Below are 20,642 nucleotides of genomic sequence, written 5' to 3'. Positions count from 1 at the left end.
AAGATACCGGCTTTTATATTTTCCCCCTGTTGGCCGCAGTTTGACATTGCAGCTGAGGAATACACCGACTGTCTGCCTGTTGCTGATCTGCTGACGCTCCCTCTGCTGGCCGAGGAGGGGAACTGCGAGCCGGTCGGCCCTCTGGGCCCGTTGCCTTCGCCTTCCCTCGACTTCAATGATAATGAGGATATACCCACCGACCTCAGCGACTCCTCAGAGACGAATGATGAAGGTTTGCAGTGTCAAATACACATACTGGGTTAAACATCTTTCTTAAATACATATTTTGATATGAGAAGAAATTTTGAGTTTACATCTGAATATTAATGTAATTTATATTAATGTGTTTGCGTGTACTCATCAGATGAGGTTCAAGCGTTTCATGAAGATCTGAACGGTCGACAGTACATCAATGAGGTGTATAATTTCAATGTGGATAAACTGTATGGTATCCTCTTTACTGAGTCACAGTTTATGATGGACTTTATGGAGCAGAGGAAATTCACAGGTAAGAAAAATTATTTTAAAGGAATATTCCATTTTCTTAAAAGAAAAATCCAGATAATTTACTCACCACCATGTCATCCAAAATGTTGATGTCTTTCTTTGTTGAGTCGAGAAGAAATTATGTTTTTTGAGGAAAACATTCCAGGATTTTTCTCATTTTAATGGACTTTAATAGAGCCCAACATTTAATACCTAACTCAACACTTAACAGTTTTTTTCAACGGAGTTCCCTTTCAGTCGGTCACTACGACGTCACGTCGTGACCGACGAATTGGGAACTCGCTTAGAGAGACCAATCTGCTTCGTATACTACTAAAACGCCAATGAACTTGGCATTGAGATATTTGCATAATGCTGGCGCCGCCCCGCCAGGTGCCTTTATAAGCAGCAGGTGCAAATAGGGAAAATAGCTTTTTCGCTTCGAAAGCCGGCTTTATCTGCTACTGAGAAGCTACTTTACTCTGTTGGGATTTGATTGCTGAAGTTGGTTGAACTAGCAGTATCACAGCGGACGCTTCGCTTATTCCACGGCTCTACATCTGTTTATTGTTTTGAGTTTAGTGTGTGCGTTGCCTTCCTGTGCGCTCATCAACTAAGCATCTGAGTGAATTTCCCTAAAAGAGTGATACGAGAGAGCTTTGTGCCTTGTTAAAGGCAGCCACTCTCTCGTATATGCGGAGATCAGCGTCCTTTTCAGGATAGCTTTTCGCCGTGCGATCTTGGATGCGAGAAGTATAAGGGTTCCAGTGACGGTCACGAGCGCTGTCTTCGTGCTCAGGCATCGAGCTCTCCGGGGCTGCGTTCGTGGAGAGTTTCTGTTCTCTCTGTGAGAGCATAACCCTCTTGGATTGCGGAGACGACTGTCGTTTCTACGGGAACGCTGTCCGCGCCTTTGCAGTGCTGACGCCGCCATGGTGCGGCTGTCAAGCGCTCGCAGGGCGCCCTTCGCGTCACTACGCTGAGTAGGACGGAGGATGCGTCCTCCACCTACCGGCCTTCTCATCCTCAGCCGGTTGAGGCTCCGGTGGAGACTGCAGAGTCGTGTTCTACGATGTCTGCCGAATCCATTGGACCTCCTTCTGGTCCCGTCACTTCTGCAGCATCAGAGGGGTGTCCATTTTTCCTCCGAGGCAGAGTCGTTCCGGAGATGGCGGCCGTGCCCGCTCGAGCGGCGGAGACAGTAGAGTTGGAAAGGTTAACCCCTCTCCGCCCGAACCCTCCCGCCCACAGGATTGGTACTTCGGAGCTGCTCGGGCCTCTCGGTCCTCTCCTCCTGTGCCTTTCTTTCCCGACGGCACGAAGAGCTGACGTGATTTGCGGCCATCCGGCCGTTCAGCTTTCACCCCTCACCTCCCTCACCAACGGAGCCGCTAAAGGGACCCCTTCAGTGGAGCGGGATGCGTTCCTGGAGGGACCACCCAACCCTTCCCTCCCGTGTTTGTAGACAGTCGTCCGGTCACGGACGCTGCCCATCAGGCATGCCGGAGAGGCGGCTTCGGCCCTGCACGCAATAACGTTGCTGCAGGCTCACAAGGATTTACGAGGGAGCCCGCGACCTTCAGTCGTGCGATGTCCACCACAGTGGTTCAAGATCGCCACCTTTGGCTGTGTCTGGCTGACATGACGGACGCAGACGAGAACAACTTGAATGCTCCTGTCTCACAGACCGGCCTCTTCGGCGAGCCAGGGGAGTCGTACAGCTCCGCTGCGCAGACTGAGGCGATCTCCTAGGTCATGCCCCGGCGGAAGAGAGCTGCCCTTGGTCCACCACGCCGGCTCCTCAGTCTGCCTCTCGCCGTCGGCGTCCTGCGGCGACCACCTCCGTTCCCCTCCTCGGACCCCATCTCGGCAGCGCAGGGGAACCGGTCGTCAGCAGCTCGCCCCGCCCGCTTAGCCGCTTCCCGTGAAATTCGGGAGTTTAAGTGGCCAGTGAAGGGCGACCCGGATTGGCAGAGGATCACTCTTCAGGAGATGGAGCTCCTTCCCCCGATAGAGGGTCGGGTGGAAAATCCTTGGTTTACATATGTTCCACCGGCTGTTTCGCCGGTACCCACTTAACCACACATAAGAGTGCATTCCTCTTCCCTCTCTAGGTCTCCGGAGGATCGAGAGAGCCGTGAGCGGGTACACACCAGCTCCCCTACCTCTCCTCTATCGCCAGCGGGTGACCTGAGGAGTCCGAGCTCTCCGCTGAGGAGACCGGACCACCAGCACCCTCATCGGAGTCTGCGCTCTCCGTAGAGGAGACCAGATGACCGTTACCCTCAGCGGGCTCAGGTCAGTGTCACACACACATACTGTAGATGTTTATGCTGTCACAGCAGACGCACCGGCAGTCCCACCTGTCTCGCTTCGCTGCCCCACCGCGGGTACTTCGGTAGTGTCGTTATTTCTCCTCGTACGGTGCCTGGGTGCTTGGCTTCAGTTCCCAGCCCGTTTCGTTGGGTTTTACGCACGATCCGCCTCGGTTACGAATCCGGCACACCCCCAAAATTCGGGCTTTCGTTTCACTGTAGTGAAAGCGTCCGATGCACATGTACTGCGTGCAAAAATCGATATCCTGTTGGCGAAGGATGTTCGAGCCGGTCCCTCTTACCGAGATGATGATGATGATAGGGTTTTTCCAGCCTTTATCTCATAGTACCCAAAATACGCGGCGGGTTACGATCGATTTGATTTACGCACCGGCTCTACGAAGGTGTTCTTTTTGGATGATAACGCCGAGGCTCGTATTTCAATATTCAGATCGGTTTGCAGCCTTAGACCTGTAAGACATGTACTTATGTGTCCATCTCCCCTCGCTTTAGACCGTTTTTTCGCTCTGCGTCGTGGGGTGGGCATATTAATACTAAGTACACCATTCGAGCTGTCTCTCTCTCTCTCTCCGTGTCTCCATGTGTAGTCACGGCATTAAGATATCAGAGAGAGAGCGTTGTTCGCATTCTGCTTTTTTCTACGTCGACTTATAATAGCCCGTTCTTGGCAGACGTGCGCGAACACAGAGAGTTAATGCTTCGGCTTCTCGCTCGTTTAAGTCTTCAGGTCGTCTGGGAAAGAGCAACTTTGCCCCGTGCAGAGGATCCTTTTTCTCAGTATGGAAATAAGACTCGATCGACTAATTGGCGTGTTTAACAAGAGCGCGCAACCAGTCAGTTCTGACTTGCCTCGGTTTAATTCGAGGGAAGTACGCGGTCCCTCTGAAACAATTTCAGAAGCTCCTGGACATATGACAGCATGCTGCGGCTGTGACGCCGCCCGAGCTGCTTCATATGAGACCGCTTCAGCATTGGCTTACGATCGAGTCTCGAGGAGAGCGTGGCACACCGACATACACCGTGTAAACATTGCACCTGCGTGTCATTTAAATTTTTCCCTGTGGTAGACCCGGCATTTCCGATAGAAGATATGCCCCTGAGGGGTCTCCTGGCATTCTGTATATTGCAATGCCCTCAGCACGGGATGATCAGCCACGTATGACGGGCTTGCAGTCTCAGGGGTGTGCATAGCACCCCAACTGCCGCGAGCGGTGCGCTGTATATCTGGGACTTGTACGCTCCGCTATGGAGATGCGAGGGAAGGATGTATTAGCCGACACCAATAACATTGCGACTGTTGCGTTATTTACCGTTAAGGCGGTTTTGCGCTCTCGTCACCTGTCGCATCTCGCTCGTCATCTCCTCCTTTGGAGTCAGAAGCATCTGAGGTCCCTTCGTGCCATTTACATCCCGGGTTCGCTCAATACAGCGGACGCGCTTCCCGAGCTGCGCCCCCGGCGAATGGCGACTCCACCTCCAGACGGTCCAGCTAATTTGGAAGAAGTTCGGTTGTGCGTAGATAGATCTGTTTGCGTCGCCGGACGATACCCACTGTCGCCTATTTTATTCACTAACCGAGGGCAGCCTCGGCGTGGATGCGTTGGCACACAGCTGGCCGCGGGGGGTGCGTAAATACGCATTCCTTCCAGTGAGCTTTATTGCGCAGACACTGTGCAAAGTCAGGCAGGACGAGGAGAGCCTTTTATTAGTCGCCCCGTACTGGATCGGGTTTCAGAGTTAATGCTCCTCGCGACAGCCCCTCCCTGACGATTTCCCCTGAGGAAAGACTTTCTTTCTCAAGGAAGGGGCACATTATGGCACCCGCGCCCCGACCTGTGGGATTTCCATGTATGGTCGTTGAGCGCGCGCAAGGTTTAGGTGATTTATCGCAAACGGTATCTAACACCATCGACGCGGTTCGAGCACCGTCCACAAGACGGGCTTACGCGCTTAAAGAAACCTTTCTCGTCACCCGGTGCTCTTCGCAACGCGAGGACCCAAGAGAATGCCCATTAACATTGTGCTTTTATATCTTTAACATAGGTTAGATGGTAGGCTGTCCCTCCGCCATTAAAGTTGATATCGCCGCTATTTCTGCTCATCACTCTCTTATCAACGGCAGATCAGTTGGCCAGCACGATTTAATTATTACATTTAAGAGGCGCTCGCAGGCTAAACCCCTCGCGCCCTCCTTCTATTCCTCCCTGGGACCTGTCCATGGTGCTGAAAGCCCTGCAGGCCCCCCCGTTCGAGCCTTTGCAGTCTGTGAGTCTGAAGCTTTTATCAATGAAAGCTCTGACCCTGCTAGCATTGGCCTCAGTGAAGAGAGTAGGGGATTTACATGCATTCTCTGTTGACGACTCGTGCCTTCAGTTTGGTCCTGCTGCCTCAAGTGTAACGTTGAGGCCCAGACCAGGTTACGTGCCCAAAGTTCCCACCACTCCCTTCAGAGATAAGGTGGTGAGCTTGCAAGCGCTGCCCCCCGGAGGACGCAGACCCAACCATGGCTTTGTTGTGCCCCGTACGCGCACTGCGACTCTACGTGGTTCGCACGCAAAGCCTCAGGACCTCAGACCAGCTCTTTGTTTGTTATGGTGGCCAGCAGAAAGGGAAAGCTGTCACTAAGCAGAGGATGTCTCATTGGATAATTGATACTATCGCCCTGGCTTATAATCTTCAGGGTATTCCTTGCCCCTTTAATTTGAGAGCGCACTCCACACGGAGCGTTGCCTCATCTTGGGCTCTAGCTCGTGGTTCCTCGCTAACAGACATCTGTAGAGCTGCTGGTTGGGCGACACCTAATACGTTCATTAGATTTTACAGTGTTCGTAGTGAGCCTGTATCCTCTCGTGTTCTTTCCTCACCAGGGGGAGCACGGAGAACAGTCTCACAGGTCGGCTTGCAGCCTCCATCTGATGCTTCATAACTGTGTCAGTATGGAAGGCCTTCAGAACAAAAATGCGTAATGGTTTGAATTGTTCTTCCTCCGCTGCCTTGGCAGCCTTTGTTGCGGAGCATTGGCTGTCAGCCTTCACTAGCTGCATCCTCGCGAACCTACGTGTTGGCTCGGGCTCCACATTGTGTCCCACCGGGTTCCTTTGTGAGTATTTTTCCGTGGGGTTAATCCTACTAGCCCACGTTTCCCTTAGCAGAGCACTGCTTTGCTTACACAGCCACGGCTGTCATTTTTACCTCAACTACGGTTGACTTTCGCCCACCATTAACCCTTAAGACGGGTGGTGGCTTCCGCAGCGTTCCTATCCCGCTCAGGTAGGGCGCTTCCCAGTTGCTGGCACTTCTGTGGGGTTAAAGGAACATCTAGTGCCCGGCCTTCTGCCTTAAAACCTAATTCTCCTCCTCCTTAAGTGGAACCGGAGGGCTTTACGCAGACACTGGAAGAGGTCAGCCCCTAGTGGCGTTTTGATAGGGATTCCCAATTCGTCGGTCACGACGTGACGTCGTAGTGACCGACTGAAAGGGAACGTCTCGGTTACGGATGTAACCCTCGTTCCCTGAAGGAGGGAACGGAGACGTCACGTCCCGTCGCCACAGGTGCTGCCACCTGCTGTTAAGGCCGGTCACACTTTCCGGCTTTCTCAGCGAAAAGAAGCTATTTTCCCTATTTGCACCTGCTGCTTATAAAGGCACCTGGCGGGGCGGCGCCAGCATTATGCAAATATCTCAATGCCAAGTTCATTGGCGTTTTAGTAGTATACGAAGCAGATTGGTCTCTCTAAGCGAGTTCCCAATTCGTCGGTCACGACGTGACGTCTCCGTTCCCTCCTTCAGGGAACGAGGGTTACATCCGTAACCGAGACGTTTCAAAGGACTATAAACGATCCCAAACGAGGCATAAGGGTCTTATCTAGGGATGGGTATTGTTTGGGGTTTTTTCGATACCGGTGCCAAATCGATACTTTTAAAACGGTTCCGGTGCCTAAACGGTGCCTAAAGCGGTACTTTTGAAAAAAGAGTCACAGAAAGATAGATGAAAGTACAGCATAAAACACAATGAAAATTCTTCTCTGTTTGTCATTTGTTTATTAATGATTTGCCTAAAGCACCATCATCTTTTAAGACCTGCATTCTTGATTTCTTTTTTATGAAATTTTTGATTTGTGAATTAAATAAAATCTTCTCAACACTCCACTTTGAGCTCAGAAAAATGTTTTAAGATTGGTTGTTAATAATCTGTTCAATGATTGGTTAAGGCCTGCGCGGCTGCTAGAGAACTCTAGAGAAAGTTGTTTGTCTCAATTGTGTGTCTCATAGTGTGGCTAATTAAACACACTTGGCAAATAGAGCAATAAAATACAGCGTCTTTTTCTCTTTATTTGGATTGACTGCTCATGCGAAATCCTCTTCGTGAAGTGCCCTTCAATGGCGCAAAACAGCATTTGGAATTCACCCAAAATATTTTCTTTTCGGCTTGTAAAACCATTCACGTTTTGACGCTTTCTGCTTGTCTCCGATGAACTTGACACTCATGACTGCCGCGGGCCATCTCAGGCCAATATCAGCCGAAGTACTAATAAAAACATTAGTGAGGTAATACGTTTTAGCAAATTCTCTGAAGGAATGTTACCATATAAAATATTTAATAGAAGAACAATGTCGCACACCTGTTAGTTCTGGTTAGGTGCGTTGGATGAAGAGACAATGAAGTCCACCAAACATTTATAAAAAAATGGAATATCCCGCACACTATTAAGTTGCAAAATTATGCTTTTTGCAAGTTAATAATGTGCGGGATATTCCCTTTTTTTATAAACCATATAAAATATAAAATATGCTGCCGTCAGATCAATTGCGGCATTCACTCGCTCCTCTGAGGATCTCATTTTCCAAATTGTTCTTTTAAGTCAGAATATAAAAATAACCTGGACATATATTCATACAAAATTTGTTCGATTTGTTTTATTAGGGATGTGCAGATGAGGATTTTTTCACATTTTAAACTTATTAAACACAGCGCATATTTTAAATGAAAATATATTTGGCAAAGAAGTTTAAAAGTTGGCTATTTAATCTTTAACATTAGATTATTTAATATTTCCATTTATTAATAAAATTAATTTTTTAAATGTTTGTTCATTATTACTCTTAACGAAAAACTCAACTCCAATAAAATAGTAGCTCCAATGACAAACTTGCTTATATTGCTTGTTTATTAATAAAACGAATTCGAGGGATGGTATCTGCGTTAAAACACAAATAAATGAAAGATTTAATTGACATAATTTTCATTACTACGAATGCTTATTTGTTCTTTTTTTTATTAAAACAGAACAACAATAAAAATGTAAAATGACTCGCTTATATTAAACCAAACGTTTAACAAAAACGAATAGACGGAAAACATTTTATCCGCCCTATAACATAAATACATCTAAGATCCTTAGATTTTTCAAAACAAATGATTGATAAAAAAAATGGAAACCAATATAAAACTACAATAATGTAAAATATGAACAAACTCACATAAGCGAAGAAATCAAACTTGAATCCTCTGTATTATCAAATCTTTCCGACTTTCCCATTCACGTGAATTTTGTAAGTGAGGAAATTATTTACACCATATGAGTGCAGTATAATTTAACTAGCGAGTGTGCTGTGCTTGTGTGATTATGCTTTTTGCGCTACAGAGAGCAAAATACTTCAGTCAACCGTTCATGCATTAAGAGGCACCGAAATGAGGCACCAAAATCTGTGTTCTGATTCGGTCCGGTAGGTACCGCCCATATAGGCTTCTGGCACCACGTTTCGGTACCCAACCCTAGTCTTATCTAGCGAAACGATTGTCATTTTTGACAATAAAAATAACAAATATACACTTTTAAAGCACAACTTCTCGTCTAGATCCGGTCCAGCGCGACCTGACGTAAATGCGTAGTGACGTAGGGAGGTCACGTGTTACATATATAAAACGCACATTTGCGGACCATTGTAAACAATAAACTGACACAAAGACATTAATTAGTATCAGTTGACATACAACAACGTCGGAACGGTCCTCTTTCTCAACACTTGTAAACACTGGGGCGGGGTTTGCATTCGTCCTCTGTGACCCTCTTGACGTCGTGACGTATTGCGTGTGGTCACGCTGGCGCATCACGACCGGATCTAGACGAGAAGTTGTGCTTTAAAAGTGTATATTTGTTATTTTTATTGTCAAAAATGACAATTGTTTTGCTAGATAAGACCCTTCCCTGCCAATGATAAGTTTTTACGGCAATCCATATTTCCGCTATTATCCACTAGGTGACGCACTTACCCAACTTTTATAACACTAAAGCATCAACTGATGCAAAAACAGTAAAAACTCTGTGTATGCTTTGATCATAGTTCTGAATCAGATTTTTAACAAAAATCCTTTACAAAAATACTTACAATACTAATGGTGTATTTGGTTCATCTACAGATATTGTTTGTAACCCGTGGAAGAAGGAGGATGCTGGAAACCAGACGAGAGAGATAATGTACACCATCTCCCTGTCCAACCCGCTGGCTCCTAAAACAGCTACAGTCACTGAGACTCAGGTGAGATTATTTCACATCACGTTTTCAGTGCTAACACAACATATTCAGGCTTATCATCAGTAACATTCTTCAGATTATTTGTTTAAAATCAGTTTCTTTGCTTTAGACCCGGTATAAGGCCAGTCAAGAGAGCGAGTGTTACATCATTGACGCAGAGGTCATTACTCATGATGTCCCGTACCACGACTACTTCTACACCCTGAACCGCTACATGCTAACACGGGTGGCTAAGAACAAGTGTAGGCTGAGGTACTGAGGAATGTGGCGATAACGTCCATTTATGTATTACTGTATGCATCTGTTTGGCTTCATCATAATATTCAGTATACATGAAATGCACGTTTTACTGTGATGTGATTTAATTTGTCTGTCCTTCAGGGTTTCTACAGAGCTTAGATACAGAAAACAGCCTTGGGGTTTGGTGAAGGGTTTCATTGAGAAGAACTTTTGGAGTGGGCTAGATCAGAATTTTAAAAGCCTTGGTAAGACACCATCCAGCAATTGACCAATTCAAATTGAACAGTGAGGCCTAGCCCCACCCACAACTTTCTCAAGCTCCACCCATAATCATATTTAGCTTTACTTGTTGCCAAATATTCAATACCAGAATAAATCAAATACTGTTGTTTTGTCAGAGCTGGAGTTGGCAAAGATGGAGGATGCCCAGATAGAATCCCACAGGCCATCTCCTAAAATTAAATCCACCCTGAGGAGAAGAAAAAGACCCCTCGTTCATCACCGCACGGCTCATTTGGATGAGACCCTCAGCCCTGTCACCACGCCAACAGATGAGGAGGTCATCCACCGCATCAAACACGTGGCAGGTCTGGTTACGCACACGGTCAATAAAATCCCACACATAGTTCACTAAAATTTCACTGTTTGTGTTTATGTTTGCTCTGCCTGCAGGTTCCACCCAAACAAAACACATTCCTGAGCACACGTTAGGGGGCAGAGTTTTCTGCAATCTCTCCAAACCATTACTCATCATCTGCTTTGTGTAAGTATTGAAAACATTTCTCCTAACTAGTACTAAGTCTATTACATCTATGAAGAGTTCAGATGCAAAAGCCACTAAATGTTAGCTTCATAAGGCCATTCAGAAATACTGGTTTATTGGCAGATTCTGTTAAACACTACATTGATTTTTCAGCAAAGTCCTCTAAGTGCACGGCACGCATATGGGTCATATTTCAATTTTACCCTGTTAAAGGAGGTTTACTGGCTATATTAGGATATTGGAAATTTTAGGTATTTTATATTTATTCAGAAAAGACATTAAAGAGTGACCGGAGAGAGATAATGAGGGTGGGATTGGGAAACAACCATGCATCACATTCAAACTCAGGTCCCTTGTAAGTTCTTGGACCTACAGTAAGTACAAAACAAATGTGGCAACCACTTACATAACAACTCCCTCTAAAAAAGCATGCTTCACTTTTGCAGCGAAAGACAGTCACATTTGTTTCATTACAAAAAGAGACATAATAATACATGTGATGTGAAAATAATACGTCACATGTGTTATATTTCTCTTTAGCCAAGTGTAAGATGCCCTAAACTGGTTTTGGATCTGAACTTTTCGTTAATTATTTTATTATGTTTAGTCTTGTGTTTTAAAATAGAGACTTAGCAGTTAACTCTGTTTTCATTTGTCTTGCGTGGCTGGTCTTAGGATCTGTGTAAGGTACATTCCTTTACTGAATTAACAATAGATACTAGCTGCGTCCGAAATCGCGTACTGTGACAGTATGTACTGAATTAGATTTTTTTGTTGAAACAGTACACTATGTATTTCCAATATTTTTGTTTATTGACTATTTTTTTATTGTGCGGCCTCATGAGATCCATCTAATGCAAACTCAAAACATAAAAAAAAGCTTGCTGGAAGCACTAGGACATCTTGGTACTTATCACCTACTGTTTTTCAAATACTATGAATTGGACATACTACTTGCCCACATACTACATTTACATTTAGTCATTTAGCAGACTTTTGTCCAAAGCGACTTACAAATGAGGTAAACAATAGAAGCAATTAGAGCAACACAAAGAACAGCAATACATAAGTGCACTAGAACTAGTCTCATCAAGTCTAACACAGTATACATAACCAAGGGTTTTATTAAATGACATAAAAGATAATGATAAAAAATTGAAAAAGATATTAAGCTGTGTATTAGTAAGTGAGGTGTATTGATTTTCACCTACTATATAGTGTAAGTATGCGATTTCGGAAGCAGCGTTATTTTGTTCTGTGAAGAAAACTTCATTCCTGCCATTCTAGACCAATAGCCTTGTAGTGTTGTCTCACTGTCAAACCCCCTTCATGTGGTTACTTCTGTTCCAAAACCTAGTGAACTGCCTACCAAGCTCATCATTGATGTACTTACCATAGACATACTACTCCATATAACCAGCAGTGTAATTTTTTTCCCTATGCTGTATCTCATTTTGGAAAAAAATCTATATCATAACAGAAAAGGCAGGCAATCAAAGAATGGACTGCGATAAAATAAATAAACTAAAAAATAAATCCCCAGCATTGTAATCATTTCTATAGGTTATTTTTAACACTTGCTGGGTATGGACAGAACATAACGCTTGGTTAAAATTGACATACAGTAATGCTGGGTTGTTTGATCCGACTGCTGGGTTATTATTACCCATGGTTTCATAACAACAACCCAACATTGGGTAATCACAAAATTCATGGTTCGGATCACATTACGCTTTTTGAGGCATGGATTAGATCATTTTTTCGGATCAGCAAAAAATGGGTGTGAAAAATCTAATAACAAAATAAATGACAAACATTCATAAAAAAGAACAAAGTTGCACATTAAGTAAGGTCTAAAATTAGCATTATGTACAGAAATCAAATACAATTAATAATAATAAAGTCTTTATTATGTAAATTTAATATAATACTTTTTTTAGAGCTACAGAAGTGATTTTCTCTTTGTCTTTGTTGTTTGATTAACATTAATGACTTAAGTAGGTTCATTGAGGTTACTGTCTCTTTAAGACCAAATAACCACAGACTGGTTTTTGACTCTATAAATAAACTTAAGACAATATAAACTAATGTTTTTATTAGAAAAAGAATATTGTGGAGATCATTTCGTTTGTTTTTGCCCTGTCAAGAACAGAAAGATTTTATGTTCGTTTGCTTTTTGAAACACGTCTCTCCGTGTGTCGCTTTTAAGTGCCCTTAAACCCACGTGCACACACAGATGGAAGGCGAATTCCAAACGCGCAGCATAAACAGTCGCCCCACAGAAAACATTGTTTTTGAAAACATAGCAATCACATGCGAGCCGAACCGTACGGATCACGGATCAACTGCGATCCATCACAGCACTAATTTTAACCCAGCATGTGTTTTGTCCAATATTTACCCAGCATGGGTTAAAATAAACCAGCCATTTTTAGGGTGAATAGTGTAAGAATTTTCATTTTATATATATATTATATTTTAAATATTATATATATTAAAATTTTAAATATTAATATGTTATTTATTATTAAAACAGTTTTATAATATTCTAGCTTGAAACAATGGAATGAAGTAGTAAACTACACCGAAAAAAATAGGAAATTAAATTAACATTAATTAACATTAATTTAATTTTAAGAAAACTTAATTCAATCATGTGGAACCCTTGTTTCTCCTAGTTTCCTCCTTAGGCCTAGTTTCAATATCTGAGAAGTCCTGTGCACAGTAAAATTGTATTGGTCAAAATGTTCTCCACAACTATATATTTTATTATTGGCTGTTATTGTGTTGCATCACACAGCCTTTTTTTCTCAATAAATATGTGACATTGGGTGCGCCAGTTCAGATTGAAATCAACAGTGAGTATAGTTCTGATGAGCTTCATATGATATTTCATGTGACCATTAAAAACCAAATGACCATGTTGAATATAAGTGACCACTAAGAACGATTCATTAAAATGATGTTGTCCAAAACAGCTAGTTTTTGGAACAGACCTCAGTGTTCGTCTAAGACAAATGCTGTCCTACCCAAGTTCCATTTGCTTCATCCACACATTATTCAATCAGTGGATGGTGACGTTGTTTTTCTCCATTCTTGTGTTCTGCAGTCTGTTGCTGCTGGTGTTTCTGAATATAATGCTGTTTTATAAACTCTGGATGCTGGAGTATTCTGCTCAGAGTCTCACCAGCTGGCAGGGCTTACGCTTACATGAGAGGTACACTATTTTCTTATGGGGTTGTTTATATATGTATGATGAATAAAGGCTTAATTCTTTGATGAGAAAACTCACAGACCCATTTTGGGTCGTAGTTAAGGATTTCCAGATAGACACCTGCCAGTGTAGTTGACACTGCACTCTTTAAGTAGAAAAAAACATTAAATAGTCTGTAGTAAACGAATGAAGCAAATGAACAGCTACTGTCGAAATGGAAATGTGTTTAATAACTTTTAAGTTAATTTAAATGTGTTTATTTTCCATTAAATCATATCAATGACCTGAAAGCCTTTGTGGTTCAATCTTGGTGTGCGTCCATCCTTCACAAAATAAATCCAAACGGCTCCAGGATGATAAACAAAGGTCTTCTGAGGGTAATACGCGCTGTGTTGTTGTAGAAATATCCATATTTAAAAATTTATTAATGAAAATAAATAACTTCCAGTAGCGCCGCCATCTTAGACTCCTCTGTATTCAGGAGAGAGTATTAGCGTAGTGTACGCACTTTTCTTAGTGACAGATGACAAATTCGGAGGGGGGGCACAGAGCAGCAGCAGATTAGCCTCCGTAGGCTGTGTAAGCTCTCATCCTGAATGCGGATGCGACTAAGATGGCGGCGCTACCGGAAGGTAGTTATTTACGTTAATAAAGTTTTAAATATGGATATTTCTGTAAGATATGCACGATAGAGTTCATCATAAGTATAAGTTTGTGGCTTATTTTGTACATTTAACATCATGCACACTGCACAGATCGATTGGCTTAGACGTTGAAGTAACACAAGAGTGACTGGAGAGTAGTCTGCTCCTAATATGCTTTTTAATATTTGAAATATGGTTATTTAATGTCATAAACCGATTAATCGGTCTACGCATCAAGCACACCTCTGTTGTTTTGGATGCGGTGGCACTCGCTGCATGTAATTGTGCTGAGCGTATCAAAATGTATTTACAGTGGCAGCTCTCCGCACCCTGCCACCAAATTGAACCATACCAGAGACCACTCCTGCAAAGCGTACCAGGGGGCGCTAAAGCCTGAAATAGTGTTGTTTGTACGCGTACACAAGAGTCCTTGTACAGTGCATGTGGCACAAATTTCGCCATCAGAATAGTGCACCACGCGTACTTTGTATACATAGGTCGCACATGTAGTATGACTATGTAGGAGAGGTACTGCATTTTGGCGCTTAAAAAATGAACTGTACTCCAGGCTTTAAGTGTACCGCACTAGCCAAACGAACCATACTCCGGGCTTAAACGTACTCGGGTACAGTATAGTGTGAGTACACTCCTAAACACTCCTAACCTTGATAGACTTTTGTAGGTCATTGGGTAGCAGTCTTGTTTATATGTGTTTTACAGTAAACTACCACAGACTCAGATGGAGTGGGCTCAGCTCCTCGAGTCCCAGCAGCGATATCATGACGCAGAGCTGCAGAAATGGAGAGAGATCATCAAATCATCAGTACTGTTATTGGATCAGGTATATAATACACACACACACATATATATATATATATATATATATGTAGGTCATTTATTTAACCGTTAAAGATTTGAATATGAGAATGTTCATGTCTTTACAGATGAAGGATTCCTTACTGAGCCTACAGAAAGGGGTGGGTTTGCAGGATTACAACCCAGATACAGAAGAGAAGAGGAGTCGATATTACTGACAACTACTCTCCGGGCCACCAGGGCGCGCTGTGCAATGTAGAGCCACGTATGCGAGTTTGTGTCTACAGATGTGTGTACAAGACCACGACAAGCAAAAATCAAAGGCCCTTATGTACATGTAAGACTATGCATACTAAACACTGGACAGAGACCAGAAGTCGTCACGGACCAATTACTGCCATCAATCCAAGTGGACAGACCTGGGGCCCTATCTGTCTCATGGAATTGTGGGAATTTGGGTCCACCACTGTTCCGGTTTTCTTTGAGGATGCGTTACTTGTATCCTCTGGTCTGAGGAACAAGGGTTTGAATTGAATTTATGAAGTAAATGAAGAGCATGCTTTTTAAATGTCAAATCCTTCTGCACACCTTTATTTTGATGTGGTTTTAATTTTGTTGTTTTTTACAAAAAAAATTGTATTTTAGCCTGTAGGGCTTGAATCTCCTGTATTGGTAAAGCTGCAATGTCCCTTTTTCGAAAGCAATGGTGCAGGTAATGAGATTATAAAGGGATTGTAATATCATCTCACTGATGCTGTATTATCAGGGCTGGTTCCTTGAAAACGCTGAGCTAGAAAGTTTCATGTTTCAATTCAGTACGGCAAGTTTTATTTAATAGTGTATATGCAGGCCCACACTGAAATATTATCAAATATTTTGCCTTGTCCATTTAGCTACACAATAAAAGTATAGTGCTCAGAATTTGTTTGATACAAAACCTTCTACTGCAAATCCATCCTGCAAAAACAAGTGCACAAATTGTTTGCGCTGTGCTGGATTTGCACTACGACAGGCCAGTGAATAATTGCAAAAAGGGACACGGCAGCCGGGAGTCGGATGCATTTTTGTTAGCGTTTCATGACTAAACTGTGAGATCTGATTTATATGTAAATGTAGAAAAATTCTATGAATATGTTTTGAAATATATACTTGATTCAAAATTTAATATATATTTCAATATATAGAGAGATCGTTGCAGATATTTATTGTTAATTTATGTACATAGGACACTTATCAAAGCTCTAGACAGGCTAAAGAGTTTATAATTGTTAAACTGCATTTTCTCCATCAACACGCACAAGCGCGTTTGAGACGTGTCTGTGTGCGTGCGTGTGTGTGTATTGTAAGCATATACACAAGTGATGTCTATTTTGGTGAATGTAAAAGTGTGTCCGTGTGAAGTTTTAAATCATTCCACTTATGTCTTGTGTCTTCCTACTGGCACATGAAGCCAAACTGCCTTTTTCTTGCCCGGTAGCTCAGTCCAATGGGCGTCTGTTTACACATCTGCCTGGCTTCAGAAAGCTGAGCGGTCCCACATTGGCAAATTTTTTAACCATCTTTAGCTCAGCAGTCCGAACGGACGTGCAAACATCTTTTCGGTTTTTATTTATTTTATTTTTTTAGGTGAGCGATTGTAAAAGGTTATTCACATTGACCCGATCTAAAAGCTCATATTTACTGTATCATCAGTCTAATTAAAGAAAAGTTAGGGATGGAAAGTGGAGATGATATACTGTTTTTTTATAGAGCTAAAGTGCTCTAGCCTAAACCAAATATAGTATTTATAGAAGGTAGAATTTATTTATATTCTGTATGACATGCAGCGGTTCCCTTTTTATGCAGACCGGGGTCAATGTAAGATGTGAAGAGAGGATCCGGAGGCACTTTATGTCCAAATATTTTAGGACAGTAAGTCTAGTATAGGGCATATGATATTACACTCCAGCTACAAACCAGATGCTGTCGTATTGATGAATGAATGTAAGAAAGGTATTTTTGTCCATAAAGCATCTACAGTCATGTCATTTGAATCATGAATTGCTTCAGAATCGGATGGATGATTTTTCTAATCTGTAGTGTTTTTATGTTCAGTGTTTCAAGCAGGTATTTTATTCCAGAACTGAAGTTTCTCGCAGTTGAACTACTGAGATATTTGAAGTTTTTTATTTTTATTTTCACTTGACGGGTTGCATTACTGTATTAAAAAAAATCTCCTCACACTGTAAAAAGTGAAAAGTCGGTTCAACTTAAAAAGTTACTTTAATTGGTAACACCTAAAAATGTACGTTTATTCAACTTTACTTTAGGTCAAAAATTTAATTTGAATAAACGTTACGAATTAAAGTAAGGTTTTTGTACCAACTTTTTACTTTTAACAGTGCATTTGCAAATCTTAACATTAGTTAAAAACTTTTTTATTGCATTAGAGTACAGTTGTGGGGTGTGTATTCTGCAACATGGTTTTGATTTTTAGTTCACAATGTGTGTTTAGATGAGTGTATAAATGGTTGGTGTTTTGGAAATGATGAACGCTACTGTGATTTAAAAAGCAAATTAAATCACTGTCACAATCATATTCACTGTAATGTGCATGAGTTTATTTCGATGCCTCATGTGAAAATATTTGAATGCATTGAATGATTTTTTTTTTTTACTAGAAAACAAAACAAAAAGCTAAAGTCATTTACCGATTACACATTATGTTGAATCCACAACATGAGCACATGACTGAATTTTCTTTCAGCCTGATCATCATTATTTGCGTATATGCAGCATTTTCTCTTGATGTATTTGACCAAAGACTTGAGCAAGTTTTTGCAACTGAAAAATGTGCTGTCGATTAGAAATGTGTCTTGGCAACTGCTGGTGATTTAGCAACTGTTTCAAAGCATGGTTATGTTTTGGACAAACTCACAAATCAACATGACATTTTATTTTCTTGAAAACATTTGGATTAACTGTCCATAACATCCCGTAACTGGTGTAGCAATGACTTCATATTCCTGTATTTTTAATTTTAAGATCTGTTTTTATGTCTAAACAACACTGATTTGTACGTGATCCATATGCACTGTCCGTTCACTGACATAGGAAACTGAACTGTGCTGTGCGCAGTTTTCACTCTACCAACAACTTTGTCTAATAGAGACTCTTGATTCAGTGGCATTCTGATCTATGTTAAGTAGACAGATTACAAAAAATAATAATAAAAAATACCGGAAAAAAGACCTTGTGTTGGTTCTTTGATTGATGTTCATTTTAAACCTGATTCTCTTGATATTATCTGGGATGTTTTATCTTCATCTAAAGCCAGATGGCCTGCAGAAGATTCTCATTTAAGATTAAGGAGATGCACAGTCGACACATCGCTTAATCTCAGAAGACATTTAATAACTGTATTGATTAGTTTTTAATGGATAGATATGCTTTTGGGAGCTTTGAAAATGGGGCACTATCCAATGCCATTATAAAGTTTAAAAGCGCCAGGATGTTATTTAATATAAATTCTTCTATGTTTGTCAATAAGAAAGTCATATACACATTGGATGGCTTGAAGGTTGAGTAAATATGAGCTAATTTAAACAAAGTAAGGCTGTGCACAGCTTGAAAGGGGTTAGAAATGTAAACAGCTGTTTTTTTAGTTGTTTCTTGATGGTTGTGGCGTTTTGTTTTTGTAAATTATTTGGTGCCTTATTGTCAAGAAACAACCAGGATCTCTCTCTTACGGAGGAGGCAGATATCTGTTGAAAGGAGATATAGGAGGGAGAAATTTCACTGTGATGGAGGCTGGTGTCAGAGTCTTAAATTTGCTACATGTAGCCAATTGAGTAAGATCAATTTGCAGGGGCTTGGTCACACTTACTGGAAGACCGGCCAGTAGGACTTTGCAGTAGTCCAGTTTTTATATGATAGAAGAGGACTAGGAGGTGTGTAGCATGTTTTAATATAAAAAGGTCTGATTTTCCTGTTGTTCCTGATGCCTACATGACCGGGTGGTGTTGAGGTGTGGCCGTGAATTTTAGCTGGTCTTCAACTAACACTACCAGTTTATAGCAGACTTAGTAGATACCTGTATGAGAGTTGAAGATATTATTATCTAAATTTATAGGTTAGGCGTTCTGTTGATTCAGTCTTAGTAAGGTTTAGTTGAAAATAACGTAGTCTACAATAAGCAATCAAGTGTCAAATTTCATAAAGGGTCTATGGCTAATGGCTCAGACATATGAGGCCTAACTCCTTGAATAAATCATCCACCATGTCCGCCTGTACCAACTTTCTGCCTTAAGAAACTGTTAACTTTTAATTTCTTTATCATAATGTTTAAATTATCTTGTGTATTAAACATAAGTGTATAGCAATTTTTTTTCATTTATCATGTTGATGTACTGGTTAATAAGCAGATAAAGAGCAAAAACCAGTACATTTCTTTTGTATTTTGTACCAGTAACAATTCTTTACCATGTCACCAGAGGGCGATCTCATTTTATTAAATATCCAGTCAGTCACTAAATGTGCTTGAATATGCAATGATAACAAAAGCATCACATGCATCCTAAAATTTCTAAAGAGTTAAACATAATAATAATGGAAACATACATTTGAATACATAAGTGATTTTTCTATCATTTTGATTATGATGGGATTTTAAATCCGGATAGAAACCTTCCTAAGTTGTCTGAATGCTGCGCTGTAGTAATTACTATACTGTATGTAGCCTATGGCAGCATGTCTACTATGTTCCTCTTTGTGGTAGTGCTGTTACATACTTTATAGTCTGGGTTTTAAATTTTAAGGGACAGGAAAAGAGAGATGTCATTTTTTTGTCAATTTAAGGAAAGATTCAAGAAACAGTGTTGCCAAAGCATTCAAATGTGTCCTCTGGACAGACACTACAACAGTAACCAAAATGCTACATTAAAGGCAGGGTGGTTGTTTGGGAATTTATTTTTTATTTTTTATGTTGGTTATTGAAAATTGATAATATTTACTGATAATTATAAATGGATTACTTTCTGTTGGAAAGTATATTGAGTGCAAGATCGGATTGATATTTGACTGTATAATTGGCATTTACTGATGATTTTTATTGTTTTTCCTGTAATCATACTAGCTGCAGAACACAGTTCATAGAAATCAAGTGCAAATTGCAATCAATCTGCTATGATTTAAAAGTAAAACGATACGGATATGCTCCAAAATATACGATAGACGAAAAAGACTATTGGAATATATTCAGTGAATGCTGGTATGTCTATGACCTCAACATTTGCCCAGCATTAATTTATTAGCCTTAATTTATTACGTAATCCCCGCATACATTTCCAGTCATCTGACCTGTAAAATCGGTCAGACTGAATGAATTAACTATCACCCACAAGACAAATTAATAATCTCAGCCATTCAGAATATTCATTCGGTCTGCATGCATACGAGTCTTCAGAAGACTGGCCAATAACAGCGATTGAGGTCCTGATGTGGGCGGGTCATATTCTTCAAGAGGGCGGGAAATGTGATTTTCCACCAATCACAACCAAAAAGGGGCGAGTATTCTAATAAACCAGGGAACACCTCAGTACAGCAATGTGAGGGGCGTGATGAAAACA

At 41.5% G+C, this 20,642-nt stretch overlaps 1 protein-coding gene across 10 annotated transcripts in view; it reads left to right on the top strand.

The window, feature by feature from the left end:
* Positions 1–18,263, top strand: part of gramd1bb (GRAM domain containing 1Bb) — a 172,309-nt gene extending 154,046 nt beyond the window's left edge. For 5 of the 10 annotated variants that reach the window (XM_065282893.2, XM_065282891.2, XM_065282899.2 and 2 more), the window contains 10 exons: positions 40–259; positions 365–508; positions 9,244–9,362; positions 9,469–9,611; positions 9,741–9,844; positions 9,998–10,186; positions 10,272–10,362; positions 13,472–13,579; positions 14,938–15,061; positions 15,165–18,263. In XM_065282893.2, coding sequence (XP_065138965.1) covers positions 40–259; positions 365–508; positions 9,244–9,362; positions 9,469–9,611; positions 9,741–9,844; positions 9,998–10,186; positions 10,272–10,362; positions 13,472–13,579; positions 14,938–15,061; positions 15,165–15,254 — 1,332 coding nt within the window. In that variant the 3' untranslated portion in view covers positions 15,255–18,263. The remainder of the gene's footprint in view (positions 1–39; positions 260–364; positions 509–9,243; positions 9,363–9,468; positions 9,612–9,740; positions 9,845–9,997; positions 10,187–10,271; positions 10,363–13,471; positions 13,580–14,937; positions 15,062–15,164) is intronic. The other 5 variants (XM_065282898.2, XM_065282895.2, XM_065282896.2 and 2 more) reach the window with 3 other exon arrangements.
* The last annotated feature ends 2,379 nt before the right edge of the window (positions 18,264–20,642 follow it).

This window comes from Paramisgurnus dabryanus, chromosome 9 (genome assembly GCF_030506205.2).
Source record: "Paramisgurnus dabryanus chromosome 9, PD_genome_1.1, whole genome shotgun sequence".
NCBI lineage: Eukaryota > Metazoa > Chordata > Actinopteri > Cypriniformes > Cobitidae > Paramisgurnus > Paramisgurnus dabryanus.
The sequence above is the reverse complement of the archived record's forward strand: the minus strand, read 5'-3'. Positions and strand labels throughout refer to the sequence as shown.